This window comes from Ursus arctos, unplaced genomic scaffold (assembly GCF_023065955.2).
Source record: "Ursus arctos isolate Adak ecotype North America unplaced genomic scaffold, UrsArc2.0 scaffold_2, whole genome shotgun sequence".
Lineage (NCBI taxonomy): Eukaryota > Metazoa > Chordata > Mammalia > Carnivora > Ursidae > Ursus > Ursus arctos.
Genome location: NW_026622874.1, coordinates 54,484,067 through 54,503,377, shown reverse-complemented (window position 1 = coordinate 54,503,377; position 19,311 = coordinate 54,484,067). Strand labels below are relative to the sequence as shown.

General features: G+C 39.7%; 1 protein-coding gene across 1 annotated transcript in view; it reads left to right on the top strand.

Moving 5' to 3' along the window:
- The first annotated feature begins 4,865 nt into the window (after positions 1-4,865).
- Positions 4,866-19,311, top strand: part of RAB3GAP2 (RAB3 GTPase activating non-catalytic protein subunit 2) — a 97,776-nt gene continuing 83,330 nt past the window's right edge. Inside the window, exon 1 of the mRNA XM_026517306.4 lies at positions 4,866-5,157. Coding sequence (XP_026373091.3) covers positions 5,043-5,157 — 115 coding nt within the window. The 5' untranslated portion in view covers positions 4,866-5,042. The remainder of the gene's footprint in view (positions 5,158-19,311) is intronic.

Below are 19,311 nucleotides of genomic sequence, written 5' to 3'. Positions count from 1 at the left end.
TCTTCTTGGTTATTTAGGACATACTGCGTCAGGAGTAGGTTTTGCTACAATAACAGAAAACCCAAAATAACAGTAGCTGAAACACATAAAGATTTATTTTCTCATGTAAAAGAAATCCAGATGTGGCTGTCCAAGCATGACATGACAGCTTCACAAAACAAAGGGGACCCAAGCTCCTAGTCGCATGCTTTGCCGTACTCTGTCACTTCGTTCGTCTAAAATGGATACTGGAGTTACAACCATAATGTCACATTCTATGAAAGAAACAGAAAAGGGGGAAGGAAAGACCAAAAGGGTTTTTCTTAGCTGTCTGTTCGTCTTTGAACTTTCTGAAAATTCCTTCCAACAATTCCAACAATTTGTGCTCCATCTCATTGCCCACAACTGTCATCTGGAGACTCTCAGAGTCCAGAGAGACTGGGGAGTCTGAGGATCAGCTTGGGGGACCAGAAAGATTTGTTTTTAAACCTGGGCTCTTTGTTGCCCCAATAATAGAGAGTTCTCTTGGTAAAGAAAGAAAAGGGAATGGATCCTCTCTTCTACAAACGCCCATTCTCATTGTTTTAAAGATGGTGACTTATTTACCAGACAGGATGCTGGGATCATGACCTGAGCCAAAGGCAGAGACTTAACTAACTGAACCACCGAGGTGCCCCTCCCTTTAAATTCTTTATTTAACTCAACACAATAGATTCACCTGCTCATGAAATTTTCTTCTGCCTCCCTTGGCTTCTGTGACATGGTCCTACTATGTATGGTTTGCTTCTTTGCTTTTTTCCAGTTTCTTTTGCTGGAGCTCTTCCTCCATTGGCCCCTAAAAAACAGCCCTCCTAGCTTGTTTCCTGGGCTGCCAATCATTCTCTCCCCACAGAGTCCAGTGGCACTTTTATTCCTGTCCTTCAATATAACTTCTGTGGTTGGGTTCCATAGGTAGTCTGTAGCTCTGGCCTCTCTAATCCTCTATTTCTAACTTCCATGTATAAAAAAAAATTTTTTTTAACCTAGCTCTTCTACAGTCACTTCAAATTTAACACATCCAATACTGAATTCATGCAATTCCTGTTGGCCCTCAAATCCATTCCTGCTCTGGCATTCTCTCTTTGGTTGCTGACATGACATCGCCATCTCCATAGTTCTTTACACAATGCACTTCAACGTCAATCACCTTGGCTCTCATCTTCCCACCCTGCTACCCATATCTAATCATATACTGAACATCCACTGATTCGGTCCCCGAGGGGAACTGACTTTCCACCATCATTACTTCTCATTTAGGATATTTTAAAGATACCTTGAGGTGTCTCTGTCTTTAGTCATGCCACATCACTGCTACCCCATCATGTCCTACCTCTTCTAAAAAAAAAAAATCTTCAATTAGCTACACCTTGCATACAGAATAAAATCCAGATTGTAGTATTGGGACTTTGAAGTTCTCTATCATCTGGAACAATCTATTTATCGCTTTCGTACCTCTTCCTCACCACTTTTTTCCACAAGACAAGCTGACCAATCAAAATTGATTTCCCCTTTTTTCTCCCACAGCCCTTTATGAGAACCAAAGTCACCCATAGCCCTCATCACACTCTGCTTTTTGTTAGAGTTATTTGTGGTTGTTTTCCAGTTAGGTAGTGAGACTCTGGAGGGCTCATTCTTTTTTTTTTTTTTTAAGATTTTTTTTATTTATTTGACAGAGATAGAGACAGCCAGCGAGAGAGGGAACACAAGCAGGGGGAGTGGGAGAGGAAGAAGCAGGCTCATAGCGGAAGAGCCTGATGTGGGGCTCGATCCCAGATCGCCGGGATCACGCCCTGAGCCGAAGGCAGAAGCTTAACCGCTGTGCCACCCAGGCGCCCCCTGGAGGGCTCATTCTTATCACCTCGCTGCTCACAACATCACCTTTTGTATAATAAGTTGGATGTTATCCTCTGCAGATGTTGGTTGAATAGAAGCTAGTTGTATATCGCCCTTGCTGCTGCTCGTACTTCAATTCAGACTTCAATTCAAGGGTGACCTTCTGTACAGCTATGAGGTAAGGTTTCAGTGTCCATCTATCCTCTTTCTCTGCTCTCCTTTCTTGCACTTAAAGATGCTCAGTGCTTTCATGTTCACACCTGCCCACCCATGCCTCTTATTGGGGTGCCTACATAGATCCCTCCTTTTAAGCAACTCCAACTCTGAGACCCTTTCCTTCCCAGTTTCTTACCAAAACTGCACATCCCCGAAACAGACTTCAGAGTCATTCTCTTTATTTTATAGATAAAGAGACAAAGGCCCAGGAAGGTGACGTGAATTGCCCTAGTTCATAGGACTTATCAATGGTCTCTCTGAGATAGACCCAGAGTCTCTCGACTCCAAGACCATTGTTCTTTCTTTCACACTTTGCCTCCCATCCCCTATCTCAGCACCTTCAACTTCAGGCTGCCATTAAAAATGGGCAAGGACCTGCTGCTGACCAGGTTCAGAAAACACCTCTCTCTTAATAACAGTTACCGGTGCTCTAACTCACAATACTGGATTCTGGAGAGCTCACGTTAGTTCCCTCCTGTGATTATTTTGGTCACAAAATCTGGATTATTTTGGTGCTTTTCCTAGCTCCCAAACTCATACCTCAGAGAGACGCGGTCTATTCTGGGATGTGTAAAGCCTGCACATTTTCTGCAATGTGCTTCCTTGTGACTGTGTGGTTAGTGATGTTCACTGTCTAACACAATCCTCCTACACTCGCAGAAACCATGGCAGCAGAGCTCCAGAGGTATCCCCCTGCAGCTTTACAACTTCCTGGGGGAAGAGTTCAGTTCATGAATGTGTTGTAATTTCTGTGAAGGGTCTCTAAAGTCCTTCAAAACTTTCATGAATGAGCCTTTTCAATACCACTTGGAAGGAAGTCAGGGACTTCACCATTGAAACCCAGCAGTAATGAAATTCAATGGCCACAACACAGGAGATATATGAATGCCTCAGGGCAGAACAAAGCCCAGCTGAATCCGCCAAGGGCAGTTACTTCCACAAAATGCATTTACCTGAATAGGAACTTGAATGGTTTTCAAGGAATTACGCTGTATCCTTCCAAAAAATATCACGTGTTCTTTATTCATCGTGTGAAGCTAAGAATATAAATTTAAATTTTATTCTAGTTTGGTATTGGTGCCATATTTTGGGGGTTTAATCACCAGGACAGGATGATCTGAAGAAACATTGCATTTTTTTTTTCAGATGGAAAATGGAAACATTGAAAGCTTGCCTCTTCTGCAAGCTTGCATCATAGAATTACAGGTCTCTAATGCTTAAGGAACCTTATAGCACATCTAACTGAACCATGTATGTTGTAGGTGAAGAACTGATCCCTGTTAAGCTGATAACATAGGTGATTTAATTTTGCAAAAACCATTCTACTCTAGAAACAGGAATTAATGAAGTAGGAACCTGGGCACTAAATTATATTATTAGGACTAAGTGTACACAGGCCTGACAGACACGGATGCCCTGGACTTCATCTATTTGCCTTCAGTTAATTTCCATCCCATTCCACTTCAGGTTTTAGGAAGGATGTGAGTGCCTACCGTGCTGTGCCCTAACATTAAAATCATTCCTTTTTGGTTTTTGCTTTCTAGGAAAAAATAACGTAAATGAAGTTTAAGAGTGTTCTCAATGGGGGGCGCCTGGGTGGCTCAGTCGTTAAGCATCTGCCTTCCCATCAGGTCATGATCCCAGCGTCCTGCAGTGGAGCCCCATATCCGGCTCCCTGATCAGCCGGAAGCCTACTTCTCCCTCTCCCACTCCCCCTACTTGTGTTCCCTCTCTCGCTCTCTGTCAAATAAATAAATAAAATCTTTAAAAAAAATTAAAATTAAAAAAGTGAGATAAAATATCTTTCAAGATGGCATTGTGACTATCCAATCAAACAATGGACAGAAAATTACTTTAAAAAACACAACGCGCCTTGTAAGAGAAGCGGGCTACTTTATTTACTCTATGTAGACATTCCATTCCATTTATTCCTTCAGTAAATATTTAATAAGCACTACCTACCAGGTCCTATGCTCCATACTGTGAGTATAAAGAGGAGTTAAATGAGATCCCAACCTCCAGAAGTTTACAACAAAGTCTGCTCCTGATTCTGGCAACCTTCCACCGTCACCCCAAAAAACTAAACAGACAACCATTAGGGAAGGGTTCCCTGTTATGTGGTCTTACCACTTCCCTTCCTAGCATTGTCACGATTTCAGTTAAATAGCTGAGAAATTAATTGCTTACTACCTATCTGCCACTAAAATTTTAGCTCCGTGGGAACAAGTATTTCATCTCTATTATTCTCTGCTTCATACCCAGCGCCTCGCGTGGCTGGCATAGAAAAGAGGAGCAACAAATATTTGCTGAATGGATGAACGTTAGAATGAATGAAAAACCAAACGAGTGCCGAAAACTTAAAAGAGTTTATGATACAATATAACCCGTACTATATTAGGCGTGCATAGTACTATGGGAATTTACAGAAGGAGCATGTAAAAGTTAGTCTTCGTGGGGCTGATTTCCAAAAGAGAAAGTAATCTCTTCAAACTCTGAGGGTTGCATAATACTGTCCCCCTCTGGCCTGCCATGAGTTTAACAGGGAGTCTTCTCTGGAATATCGGGATCGTGCCAACAGTAGGACATCAATAAGATTGGTTAAATGACTCAAAGGCTGGCGTGCACAACGTCCAATTAGGTCATCTCTGGCTCAAAGCCAGAACGAATAAAAGGGATCGTTCCCGGTGTAGGCGCAGAGCCCAGGCGAAAGTCGATCGGCAGCCTCCACGTCGACGTTGGCTCCCCCGGCAGCCGCCGGTCACATGACTCGGACCGCGCCAGCCCCCGGCGCCCGGTTCGCTCTGCGCATGCGCAGCGCTCCGGGGCGGCGGGCCCGAGCGCGCTGACAGCTTCCGGTTTGGTTTCCCCGCCCCTGCGCGGCTAAAGCAGTGCGGGTTCGGCTGTGGAAGCCGTGGGTTGGCGGGGGGCAGGGTGTGGTGAGGTGAGGTGGGTGCCCGAGCAGGGTTCCCGGAGCCATGGCTTGCTCCATTGTCCAGTTCTGCTACTTCCAGGACCTCCAGGCCGCCCGGGACTTCCTCTTCCCTCATCTGCGGGAGGAGACCCCCAGCGGCGCCGTGCGGAGGGACCCCAGTAAGTGCCCCTCGCCTCGCCTCTCCCTTCCCCCGCTCCGCCGCGGCCCCTGCTCCGCGGGTTCGGGTCTCCTAGCCGCCCCGCCGCCCCTGCACTCGGGGCGCCTCGTTTCCCCCGTGCTTCCCTCTTCGCACCGCGACGATCCTCTGTCCTCCTCGTCCTACAGCTCCGTCCGCCCGGGCGGCGTCGGTGCTGTGTTCCTGTCGCCCAGCTTTCTCCTAAGCCACTCGCCCTCTGGCCTGAACTGCGCCTTGCTTCCTGTCGCCGCTGCCGACCCCACTCCCCTCGCCGTCCTCCCCAGCTTTCTCTCCGAATGTCCTCTCCATCTCCTCCTCCCTCCAGCCCGCGGTCCCCTGTTCCGCACGGCTTGCTCCGTGATCGCATCCTCTTTCCCATGCCTTGCCAGCTGTCAGCCTTCTCCCCCTTGTCCTGCCTCAACCCCCCGCCCTCTCCTCCTTCCCTGGGACCGTGGCCTTCTGCCACCCTTCCTCCCGAAAGTGTTTATCATCGCCCAGTCTCCCTTCTTCCAGCCCCTTCCCCCCATTCAGATGTAGAGAATAAATATCTGATTGACAAGTGAGTGACTCCTGAGGTGGTGAGTAAGCGTCTCCCATATAAGGAAAACCTGTCAGGAAGTGAGGGCGAATCGACAGCAGGAACTAAAATTACAGCAGCAGGGCCAGGAAAAGTTAATTTCCTTTATTGAGATGAGACGCCGTTCACCTGCTATTATCGTCAAACAGTGTTAAATAAGCCCTTGTCCAGGGAGTATAAAATCCCAAGTCTGGCTTATTAGTACTACATAGTGTCTCAGAATTTTCCACATTTCTCCTATCGAAAGGGTGTGCGTTTTGCGTTTATTGGTTTCTAAGTATTTCCCACCTGAAGCACATTTGGTTTTGTAGTACCGTGCTGTCATTTTATGCTATGCTGGAATGGTGGTGGAAGTCCACTAAATAAACTCCTTCCCCTTTCTTAAATGTGGAAGATATCCAATCAGAAGTATCTGTGAATATTTACTCTGTGCCAGTCAGTAGTGCTGCCGATCAAATAAGGTTGGTGGTCTCTGCCCTCTAGGAGCTATAATTTAATGGGACAAATAAGCAGCTACTATTCGGTGTGAGTGAGATATACACACAAGTGTGTATCTGTACCCATACATATATGTGTATGTATCTGGCACTAGTGGACACTCCTTCTAGTGGTGATACTTAAGCCCACCTTTGAAGTAATGGTTAGATGCATAGGGAAGAAGTAATAGAATGTGCAGAGGAAGGGAGGCCTGAAATGAGGTGACGTTTAGATAACTAAGAGCTGCTTGGCTGAGGAGGAGGATGGGGGGAGATGAGGCTATACAGGTGATAAGGAGTTTGATCAGGAGAAGCCTGTGGGAGTAGTGGGATGCCTTTGAAACACTTTCAGTAGAGAAATGACATGTCAGGTTTGTGCTCGTATTCATCGAAGTTTTTGAATACCTGTTATGGGCCTTGGTAGCAGTGTGGCAAGATGGGAAGCAGGGAGATTGGTGGGAGGTTGTACCAATTATCCACGAAGCCATGTGAGCTTGAACTAAAATCACTTCAGCAAGACTTGAGAGGAAGAGAGAGATTGGAAAGCTATTAAGGAGGTGTAGTCTGTAGGACCTAGTGAAGATCTAGTGATGGGGTCGTAGCTGATGAATGAGAGAGCTGAGAATGCTTGTGCAAGGATGTTTAATGAGAGAGAATGAAGGAGATGGGCTTTGGACCTTTCGCATGTGGAATGTTTGTGGTATGTCTAAGTGAGGGGGTCCAGTCAAATACAATCTAGAGGTCTGAAATTTAGTAAGGATCATTTGGGAGTTACCAGCCAGAAGTGTCAGTTCAGTCTCCAAGATTATGTATGCAGTGAACTGAGTACTGAAGATGTACCCTTAGAGTCACGTAGAGGTTAACGGGAGGAAGACTGAGAAAGAGAGGAAAACCAGGTGAGAGCAATGCCCCGGAGCAGAGGGAGGAGAGATTTGATGAAAGGGAAGAGCAATCAGCAGTTGCAGATGCAGCTGAGGTCGGGTAAGGTAACGATGCAAAAGTGCCCATTGGTTTTGGGAAGGTGGAGGTGACTGGGACCTTAGGACAGTTTCCATGGAATGGTGGAGGCAGAAAGCATATTTACAGGCTGTTGAGGAGTTTAAAAAAAAAAAAAACAACAAACTTGACTTTTTCAAGGAGCCAGGTTGTGACAGATAGTAGATATAGGACTGTAGGCAGGGGATGTAGCAGAAACAACAGATTTTCTCTATCCCACTGCCACTCCCCTGCTCTTCTTTCACCTGGGCTGTGGCACCAGTCTTCTCACAGAACTTCCTGCTTCCACTCTTGGTTTCTTGTAATTACTTCCCAAAAGCAGCCAGAGAGAGCTTTTAAAGGCAATTTAGATCATAACATGCCCCCTTTATAATTCTATGGCTTTTTTTGCACTTATAAAATCTTAAGTTCTTACATTGTTTATAAGGCCCATGAGGCCCTTCCTCCTGCCACTTCTTACACCCCATATTACTGTCCCCTTATTTCTTGTGCTTCAGACACACTTTGTTGTTGTTAAACCAGTCCGGCTCATTTGCACTTGAGGCCTTTGCCCTTGTTCTTGCCTCTGCTTTGGATGCTATATGCAGATCTTTGCATTCTAGCTGCATCTTGTTAGTCAAGTCTCATTTCATGGAGGCCTTTTCTGATCACCTAATCTAATCATTCCTGCCCCCTTGATCACATTTGTTACTCTCAGTCATATTGTCTTATTTCTTTTTATCAGTATGTCTATGCTGTACAATATGGTAGCCTCTAGCCATATCTGGCTCTTGAGCCCTTGAAATGTGGCAAGTGCTACCAAGGAACTGAATTTTTAATTTTACTTAAAGTTTAAATTAATTAAAATGTGCCAGATGTGGCTAGTGCCTACCATATTGTATGGCACAGTTATAGGTGCTAAAATTTAGGCACATACAGCTTAAATACTTATCCAAGGTCACACAGTGAAGGCTAGTCTAAGGATATGAATACAATCCAGGCGGTCGGGGATGTATAGTCATACCCCTAAGCATCTGGATTAATTTGCAATATGCTTATGGGTTTACAAGTGTGATTTAATTTATTACCCTTTTAAATCAAATTCTTAGGTTGTGTATATTGGTATTATTGGAGCTATCATCAATTCAAGTAGAAAATAAATGGAGAAAGAACCTCTTAACCAGTGAGCTCCTTTGCCAAACTGATATTTTACAGTTAAAACAGGGCTTTAATTTACAAATAAAGATCATCAAAATATCTTGTCCTACTCTTGATAATTTATTTGGAATTCTTGGAATGACTAGTGCTATGAATTTCCATAATCACTGTGGGTCTTGTTTTGTTAAAAAAAAACAACAACCAAAAAACAAACAAACAAACAGGTTTTGTAAAGAGCTCTTCATTAAGACAACCTGAACTAAGCAGGTAGGACTGCCTTAACCTACTGATGGTGTTTGGGCTTGTTTTGCTTCACTTTTATTAGTGTTATAAATGATTATCGGAAAAGGAGTTATGAGATCATTTTAGTTTCCTAGCTTATATAATTTTAATTTCTTATCCCAGCTCATTTCTAGGGGATATATAAAACCAAAACAACAATAATGATAATTTTGAAGGTTTATTAGTTGGTTTAATTACTTTAATGTGGACAGCTGGCATAGACCTAATGCTATCTGGTACCTGGGCACCCAGAACTCAATACTACTCTTTTCCATATTTGAATTGTCAGAGAACAGTATGACTTTGTTACTTTGTATCTTCAGTTATGAAATGAGAATATCTTCTATGGCTTAAAGATTTTTATTTGTCAGAAAGAGAGAGAGAGCACGTGCGAGCGTGTGCGCACAAGCAGGGAGAGGAGTGGCAGGCAGAGGTAGAAGCAGATTCCCCGCTGAGCAGGGAGCCTGATGAGGGACTCAGGGACTCGATCCCAGGACCTTGGGATCATGACCTGAGCTGAAGGCAGATGCTTCACCGACTGAGCCACCCAGGTGTCTCTCTTCTTTGGCTTTAAAAGAGATCTTGAACCCTACTGCTTCCCAGTGTTTACATTAGTGATACTAATTGTTTCTACTCAATCAGATGCTATTTCAGACAAAAAATTTGGTTTCATACGTTGAAATTTCAGAGATGGGTAATAGTAGGGGTCCCTACATAAACTATGGTGGCATAATTCCCAGTGAAACTGGATTTTTAGACTAGAACTTTCTGGTATTTATAATTTTGAGTTGGGCAAAAAAATACATATACAGAGAGGGAGAATCAGAATATTTGGAGGTCGTTTTGGTATTATAATATTATGGATCTCCTAATTTACTTGATAATAAAATAATTTCCTAATGACAAACTAAAAAAATAAGGTAGCTTTCCTTCTTGCCTCTTTTACCAGAAAGATAGAAGATAAAGTATGCAGGTAATTATGTTGGAGTCATCAGTTAAAGTCATATTTTTAAACAGTCACTGAGCCAAGTGTGCTTTTTAGGATAACCTGAAATCATGAGGTCACTTTACATGATGGGATATTACAGAGGGCTTAAAATACCCATATTTTATGTTTTGTGAAAGTTCTTTCTTTTGTTCAAGATTCTACTGGGGGAAATGGTCATAGGAATTTCAGAACATTTATGGAGTTAATGGATTTTGTTAGCAATTTAAAATTGAAAGAGGCTCTCACAGACAAAATTTGTCAATGAATTGAGACATGCGTAGTCTTTCATTCCTTCATGGAGCTAGTGTTTGTTGAGTACTTCCTATGTACTAAGCACAAAGTAGTCTTAAAGAGTGAATAAAATAGGTCCCTCTCCTCAATGAGCTTTCAGTCAATAAAGGAAATAAGCATGTAAAAGGAGTGTTAAAGGTGTTGTTTTGTAATTTGGCACGCTGACGGTTGGAAAATGAAGGAGTGTTGGTTCATTCTATATAAGGGACTCAGGGAAGTTGTCTTAGAGAAACCATCATCTTCACGAAGTCTTAATTGTTTAATAGATGCCTGTCAGCTGGAGAGAAAATAGGCAAGGGATGTGAAACAGGATGGCGTCCAGAAAGCTGCAAATGTAAATTGTGGGAGAGTGGGGTATGGTGAGAAGGAAGCTGCAGAGATTGTCAGGAACTTAAATTTTATGCAGTAGCAGGGTCATCAGATGAAAGTTAAGAGTACTTTGGAGTTATATGGAAATTTGTCCAAGGGTTACTTGGAAACAGATAGTTTTAAGTAAAATAATTTCCATATACTCTTATGAAAGTACCTATTTTTCTACCCTGCCCTTCTTCCACTTTACTAAAGGCTCAGCTTTCATGTGTTCTGAATATTATAGTAAGTTGCTCCAAGGTGTTTAAAAAAGCTTCCACTTTAATCAAGGCACCATGAACTCCCCATCCATCTCATTGAGGCATTTCCAAATAATTTTTGCTGTTTATGTTCAATAGTCATCAAAATTTGTGATACATGTATGTTGTTATTCTCAGTTATCAACTTAACAATAATTGCAATAAGTCAAGAAGAAAAAATCTAATATGTGGAGTCTTACCACAAGAAAACTTTTCTCAGTTCATGTTTTTGCAGAGAAATTTTTGGATTAATAATAAAAATACATTAATATTACATTAGAATAGCAGTCTGGAGGAAATGGAATGGAAATAAGAATTTAAGGAGAAAAATAGATTTATAAAATTACTTTCAGAGAACATCATTTTTTAACAAATGTTGGTGTGTATCATTTCCCTATAGTATATAGAATCCACTGAATAAATTTAAAAGATGGTATACATTTATATTAAAATGTTCATGTTTATTGTATATAAGAAATTACATCTTTTGTGCAAGAGATACATACTATTGAAAACCTCTTAGGTGTATATAAACAAAAAATTTGAAGATATAGAAGATAGGGCTCAGTCATTCCCAATCTCCCCCTCCCCGCCGCCCCGGTCATGGCACACACAAAAAAAGACTTGGTATCTGAATAGTGAAAGCAATTTTGAAAAAGAAGAAAAAAGTTTGAGGACTCATACTTCTTGATTTCAAAACATTACAAAAAACGCAGTAATCAAAACCATCAAATCAAAGTAATTAAACTGGTACTGGCATAAAGACAGACAAATAGTCCAGTAGGCTAGAGTCTGGAAATAAACCCTTGCATATATGGTCAGATGATCTTTGACAAGGATACCAAGACCACTCAATGGGGAAAAGCATAGTTTCTTCAACAAATTGTATTGGGAAAACTGCATATCCATATACAAAAGAATGAAGTTGGATCTTTGTCTTACACCATACACAAAAATTAACTCAAAATGGATTAAAGACCTAAACATAACATCTAAAACTGTAAATGCTTAGAAGAAGAATAGGGGAAGGCTTCATGACTTTGGACTTCAAAATGAGTTCTTGGATATAACAGAGAAAGCACGTGCAGCGAAAGCAAAAACAGGCAAATGGGACTATATCAAACTTTAAAACATTTGTGAATCAAAGGGTGGGATCAAGAGTAAAAAGGCAACCTATGGAATGGGAGAAAATATTTGCAGATCATGTATCTGATAAGGGATTAGTATCCTCAATATATAAAGAACTGTAGCTCAACAGTAAAAATAAACTGATTAAAAACTGGAAAAAGAACTTGAATAGACATTTTTCCAAAGATGTCGTATAAGTGGTCAATAAGCATGAATAGATATTCAATATCAGTAATCATAAGAGAAATGCAAATCAAAACCTAATGAGAGAGCACTTCACGTCCATTAGGATGGCTATTATTTAAAGAAAAAAAAAAACATCAGAAAATAACAACTGTTGTCAAGGAGGTGAAGAAGTTGGAGCTCTACACTGTTGGTGAATTGTAAAATGGTCCAACTGCTATGGAAAATATTATGGAATTTCCTCAAAAAAAAGAAAGAATTACTATGTAATTCAGCGATCTCGTTTCTGGGTATATATCCAAACGAGTTGAAAACAGTATCTTAGAGATATTTGCACACCTATGTTCATAGCAGCACTACTCACAAAAGCCAAGGAGTAGAAGTAATCCAAATGCTTATTGAATGAATGGATAAACAAAATGGGGTATACACACACACATACACACACACATACATACATACACACACAGTGGAATATTGCTCAGCCTTAAAAAGGAAGGGACTCATACAACATGCTACAATGGGAATGAACCTTGAGGACACTATGCTATGTGAAATATTAGTCACAAAAAGACAAATGCTGTGTGATTCCACTAAAGTAATTAAATTCATAGAAATGGAAAATGGAATGAAGTTACTGGGACTTGGGAGGAGGGAGTAAAGGGGACTTATTTAATGGGTATAGAGTTTCATATTTGGAAGATGAAAAAGTTCTAGAAATCTGCTTTACAATAATGTGAATATACTTTGCACTACTGAACTGTACACTTAAAAATGGTTAAGATGGTAAACTTTAGGTTATGTTTTTAACATAATAAAAATGTATGTCAGTTAATATGGTAACGGAGAGGTTGGTGATACAAAATAAATGAAGCTGCTCATGGTGGGAAGTGACCTGCTGGAAGTTTCAGTAGCCCCAAGCCCTACCTGGCTGTTTTGGAAGATGAGAGGATTCATATCTTGGTTCACCCTGTAACCTGTTTGCAGTTTGCTAGGAATCTCTGCTATAGGCAGAGGGTAGCCATTGATGGTTTTAAATGAAAGCATAGCATTTCAAGATTTGAGTTGTGGAGGGATGGATTTGGGGGTTGTGAAAAGAATAGGTCGGGTAGTTCAGAGCTGGAGGTAGGTTACTATTTGGGTGATGTTTATAGAAGTCAGATGTGGGCCTTCAGAAGTAAAGACAGAACTAAGGCAATAGCAATGGTGATGGAGTTTGAAACTTGCTAGAGTTAGCAGTGGCAATCTATAAAAAAGGAATTTGAGCTGAGAAATAGGATAACCAGCTAATATTTTGGAGACATTTTTATGTCAGCAAAGGAAGAATGGATGGGAGTGGTGGGTGAAAATGGAAGCAGAATGACCAGTTGGGTGGCTATTGAAGTATTCCAGAAGGGGAGGTAATCTTAGATTGGTATTCCTCAGGCGTTATTTAATTTTATTTAAAGTGACAATCCTGGAATTATAAGACAGCAAGTATTTTTTGATGACTACTATGTTAATACCATTTGGAACTATAGAGACCCTAAAGGAACCTTCCCCATTGCAGAGGAATCATTGAATCCTTTGATTCAATGAATCCTTGAATTCTTAGGTGTGTGCCATGCCCATGTTTCTCCTTTGAAAAGAAGACCAGAAACAGTCTTTCAAACACAGATCACTTTTCTTTGCACCACGTGAGCCTAGTCTCACATATAAATTGCCCAGAAGAGAGAAGTTAAGAGAGACATAGTTACTCATCACATTGCTTTTTTTTTTTTTTTTTTAAATCGAACATGAAAGCCACCTCTGGATACTCCTATCCCACCTTCTAGGTGTTAAAACTTCAGTGTTAACACTGTTCAGTGTGGTAGCCACTAGTCTTATGTGGTAATTTAAGTTTAATAGAAAATAAAAGTAAAAATTCAGTTCCTTAGTCATACTAGCCACTTTTCAAGTGTTCAATGACTACATATGCCTAGTGGATACCTTATTGGATAGCACAGATATAGAACACTTTCATCATCAAAGTTCTGTTGTGCTGCTGTGGTGAGAATCCTCTGAGACTTTCTGCTTAGACAACATACAGACCTGCTGCTTGGGTATTTACTTTTAATTTTATATTATCTCATTTTTGTAAAATATATATTGGGGTACTTTTTCGGTGTACTTAATTGTATAATGTCAACATCTTTCCAAGTTTGTATATGCTACCATATAGCATTTTTTCTAATGGCTACACAGTGTTCCAGTGAAGACTCTACCAGGATATATTTAACTAATCCTCTATCAATGAACATTTAGATTATTTCTGAAATTTTGCTATAAGAAAATGCTCCAGTAAGCATCCTTATGTGTGTCTTTACATAGGATATTGGTTTTTTTATTTTTAAGATTTTTATTTATTTGAGAGAGAGAGCGAATGAGAGAGAACAAGCAGACTCCCCACTGAGCAGGGAGCCTGATGCAGGGCTCGATCCCCATCCTGGGACTCCGGGATCACAACTTTAGCTGAAGTTAGTTGCTTAACTGACTGAGCCACCCAGGCGCCCAGGATATTGGTATTTCTGTATGTACATTTCTAGGATTGGAATTGCTGAATAATAGAAATTCACATTTTAAATACTGGTTACAGTTGCCAGATTACTCTAAAAATTGGTCAGTTTCATTCTTATCTATGGTAAACAGAAATGCCTATTTACGCACACATTTGTTGTCACTCTGTGTTATCAGTTTCTTTGACTTTTGCTTTTCTGTTAAGTGAACAATGGTTCTCATGTGATAATAAGATTATTGTCAGGCTTTATCTGTATTTTTTTTTAAAGCAGCGGGTAATAGCAAAGTTAAGCTGGTATTGGAAGAGCACTGTGTATTGTGCAAGACTGATGAATCACAGATCTGTACCCCTGAAACAAATAATACATTATATGTTAGTAGTAATAATAATAATAATAATACTTTATTGCTAAAAAAAGAATTTAAAGTTCTCACAGGACTAGTTGAATAGAACGGGTTAAATAGTAGTGTTGAATTGGCTTCTTTAGAATATGCAGAAATTAACAATAGCTAGCCATTATTTACATACCTTCACCCATATCTTGAAATGGCACATCCTTACCTTATTAGCTGTGCTCATCTTTTTTTGCTGCTTTGGATATAATAAATCAGTAACATAAGTATGACATTGTAGGAACCAATTATAAAAGATGCAATTTTTTCTAATTTACATAATATATTATTGACCTTAGTGATTTCCTTTGAAAAACAAAATAGAACATGAAATAGGGCAATTAAATTTCGTTGTCTATATGGATTGTTTTGTTGTTTTTGTGAAGGTGGTTCGAAAGATTTCCTAGGTTTTTGGCCAAAGAGAGAATATTTATTTTTATAAACTTTTTAGAGCAGGAAGATATAGTATATCTGCTTAAAGATATTTTCAGTTCTGTCATTTTGTGAATTGTCTATTAGGGCATACTTTCTTACGTGGTATGAGAGGTCACTTATTTGACAACAGAGGTCATTAGAATTCTGGAACTGAAAGGGCCCTTACAGATCTAGTATTATTTAGTGTTGGTGGGTTGAAAGAAGGAAACTCTGCTTGCTGAAATGGGATGGCCTCATTTTAGATAGCTACATATTTTTCTGTCCTGAAAAGAATATGCTAATATGAAATTTATTTTCCCATTTCCCTAGAAATAGGAAAAGATTAATAATTCTGAGGCATAGGAAATTAAGCAGCAGCTTCTCTACTCTTTAGTTATTTTTTACTTTGTATTGCTACGTGAGGGGTGCTTTGCCTTGGCCAAGAAGAGCCAGCTAAAATTTGTTGAAGTTTTTGACTTATTTACAAGTCATAGGTTCTAGAGGTTCTTGCTCCTTTTTCTGTTTTTTCTTGTCTCAGAAGAATGGAAATGAATGTGCTTCTGTGCTAATAAGATCTTTTATTAGACCATGGAGATTAAATTAAGTTTTTCTTTTCTTAACATTTAATGATTTCAGTTTCTCATTTAGTTTTTGATCTTGACATACTCATATTGGAAAAAGCAAATACTGCCAAATTAATTGCCCACTTTAGGATTCAATTTCCTTTCTAGCTTCAGGTTCTTGTTATATGAGAAACAGATTCAGTTCATGAGGACAGACTGTTCAGCAGCAAATCAGAATAAGGTATTTTTGGAATTAAAAAGAGCTATGGAAAACGGAAGTTGAATTTCTTATTTGAGCTTTTGTTGGTGGAATAATTCATTCACTGGAAATACCCCTAAAAAAGACATCTGTAATTTTTGATGACTGAATTAAAATGTTTTCTCTATGTTTCAATGACTACATCATTTATCAAGTGAGAGACCGAATAGTTTTTTATACCGGTATAATCGGATCTCTTCAAGGAAAAAAATTCTCTTCAGAAGGAGATGTAGTTACATTTTAAATGTTGAAGTTAAAGTCACTGGTTTTATTCATTCAGGCAAGACGTTGAACTTGATCAGGATAAGAACATCAGTTGATGCTTAGGTTATCAGTTCCTCTAGACAGTTCACAATAGTCATCTTCAGTGACAGGTATAAAGTTCAGGGTTGAAAAGTCAAGTGACTAATCAGTGAGGAGGTAGTTGCTTTTTGTTACTATTATTCATCTTGTTTTTCTCTCTTCACATCATATAAGTTGGTTAGAGATCAGCTTATGAATTTTTTTAATGTAAAGAGCAAGTGTGATTCAAGATGTGGTATGAAACAAGAATGAATGTCCATCAAATGAGGGGGGACTAACGAAATATTTTAAGCTGGCAAGCTTCTGTAAAGACTCAAAATCCTCAATGTAGTCCTTGATTTTCTGTGAATTTTAAGGGAAATTGGCTAAGAGTGTGAAAATTGATTTTAAAGGAAGCTCACCCCTCAAGAAAGATTTGCCCCCCCCACTCTGCCCCACCAAATAAAAAGATTCAAAACTAAGCAGAAATGTCTCATGTACTTGAAAATGCCATTTTTTCAGCAGGTTATACAGGAAATGGGGTGGGAAACCCCTGTTAAAACATGAGCCTTTCAGGGACACCTGGGTGGTTCAATGGGTTAAGCATCTGCCTTCGGCTCAGGTCATGATCTCAGGGTCCTGAGATCCAGCCCCCAGTTGGGCTCCCTGCTCAGCGGGGAGTCTGCTTTTCCCTTTCCCTCTGTTCCTCCCCCTTCTCCTGTTCTCTTTTCTTTCAAATAAATATGTCTTAAAAACGAAACAAAAGGTGAGCCTTTGAAATATTTAGCTTATAGCCGGATGCTGTCCTGATGTAATACAGTTGTAAAATAACCGCTTCCGAAGCAACATCCGGCACGGGAATCATAGCGTGAAAGAACGAGACTAGGGAAGCAGTCTCATGATCTATTTTTAGATTTCTCCAATAGGCAATATTTGCCATTTTTTAAAAGTTTATTTTTATTTTTTTAAATTTTAATTCTAGTATAATTAACATGCAGTGTTGTATTAGCTTCAGGTGTACCATATAGTGAGTGATGAACAATTCCATACATCACCCAGTGCTCATCACAAGTGCAGTCCTTAATCCCCATCTCCTATTTCACCCATCCCCCTACCCACCTCATGTCTGGTAATCATGAGTTTGTTCTCTGTAGTTAAGAGTCTGTTTTTTAGTTTGTCTCTCTTTTTTTCCCCTTTGCTTGTTTTGTTCCTTAAATTCCACATGCAGTTGAAATCATGGTATTTTTCTTTCCCTGACTTATTTTGCTTAACGTTATACCATTTGGATCCATCCATGTTGTTGTAAATGGCAAGAGTTCATTCTTTTTTTATAGCTAATATTCCGCCGTTTATATATACCACCTCTTCTTTATCCGTTCATCCATGGTAATCCACAAATCCGTAAATATACATTCATATGGTAATTCTATTTTTAATTGTTGAAGAACCTCCATACTGTTTTCCACAGTGGCTGTGGAAAGGGCTCCACCCTTTTGTATTTCCACCAGTCTTGCACAAGGGTTCCTTTTTCTCCACATCCTCACCAACACTTGTTGTTTCTTGTGTTTTTGATTTTAGCTGTTTGGACAGGTGTGAGGTGATATCTCATTGTGGTTTTGATTTGCATTTCCCTTATGAGAAGTGATGTTGAGCATCTTTTTATGTGCCTGTTGGCCATCTGTATGTCTTCTTTGGAGAAATGTCTGTTCATGTCTTCTGCCCATTTTAAACTTTAAAAAATTTTTAAAACTTTTTGTTTGAGAGAGAGTAAGTGTAAGAGAGATCACAGAGGGAGAGGGAGAAGCAGACTTGCCACTGAGTTGGGAGCCCGATGTGGGGCTTGGTCTCATGACCCTAGCTGAAGGCAGACGCTTAACCAACTGAGCCACCCAGACACCCCTTTTCTGCCCATTTTTAATTGGATTATTTGTTTTGTGTTGAGTTATATAAATTGTTTCTATATTTTGGATACTATCCCTTTATTAAATATGTCATTTGCAAATATCTTCTCCCATTCAGTAGGTTGTCTTTTAGTTTTGTTGACTGTTTCCTTTGCTGTGCAGAAGCTTTTTATTTTGATGTAGTCCCAACAGTTTATTTTTGCTTTTGTTTTCCTTGCTTCAGGAGACATATCTAGAAAAATGTTGCTTTGGCTGATGTCAGAGAAATTACTGCCTGTGTTCTCTTCTAGGATTTTTATAGTTTCAGGTCTCACATTTAGCTTTTTTATCCATTTTGAGTTTATTTTTGTGTATGGTGTGAGAGTAGTCCAGTTTCATCCATTTCATGTAGCTGTCCACTTTTCTGAACACCATTTGTTGAAGAGACTGTCTTTCTCCCATTGCATATTCTTCCTTCTTTGTTGAAGATTAATTGACCGTGTGATCATGGGTTTATTTCTGGGCTTTCTATTCTGTTCTGTTGATCCATGTGTGTATTTTTGTGCCAGTATCATACTCTTTTGATTACTACAGCTTTGTAGTATATCTTGAAATCTGGGGTTGTAATACCTCACGTTATTGGTCCCCCCTCCCCAAGATTGCTTTGGCTATTCGGGGTCTTTTGTGGTTCCATACAAATTTTAGGATTGTTTTAGTTCTGTGAAAAATGCTGTTGCTATTTTGACAGGGATTGAATGTGTAGATTGCTTTGTCTAGTATGGATTTTAACAGTATTCTTCTAATTCATGAGCATGGAATATCTTTCCATTTGTTTGTGTTGTCCTCAATTTCTTTCATCAATGTTTTATAGTTTTCAGAGTACGTGTCTTTCATCTCCTTGGTTAAATTTATTCCTGTGTATCTTATTATTTTTGGTGCAATTGTAGGTAGGATTGTTCTTAATTGCTGTTTTGGCTGCTTCATTATTAGTGTATAGAAATGCCATGGATTTCTGTATGTGGTTTTTTGTATCCTGTGACCTTACTGAACTAATTTATCAGTTGTAGTTTTTTAGTCGAGTCTTTCAGGTTTTCTGTATATGGTATCATGTCAACTGCAAATAGAGTTTTACTTCTTCTTTACCA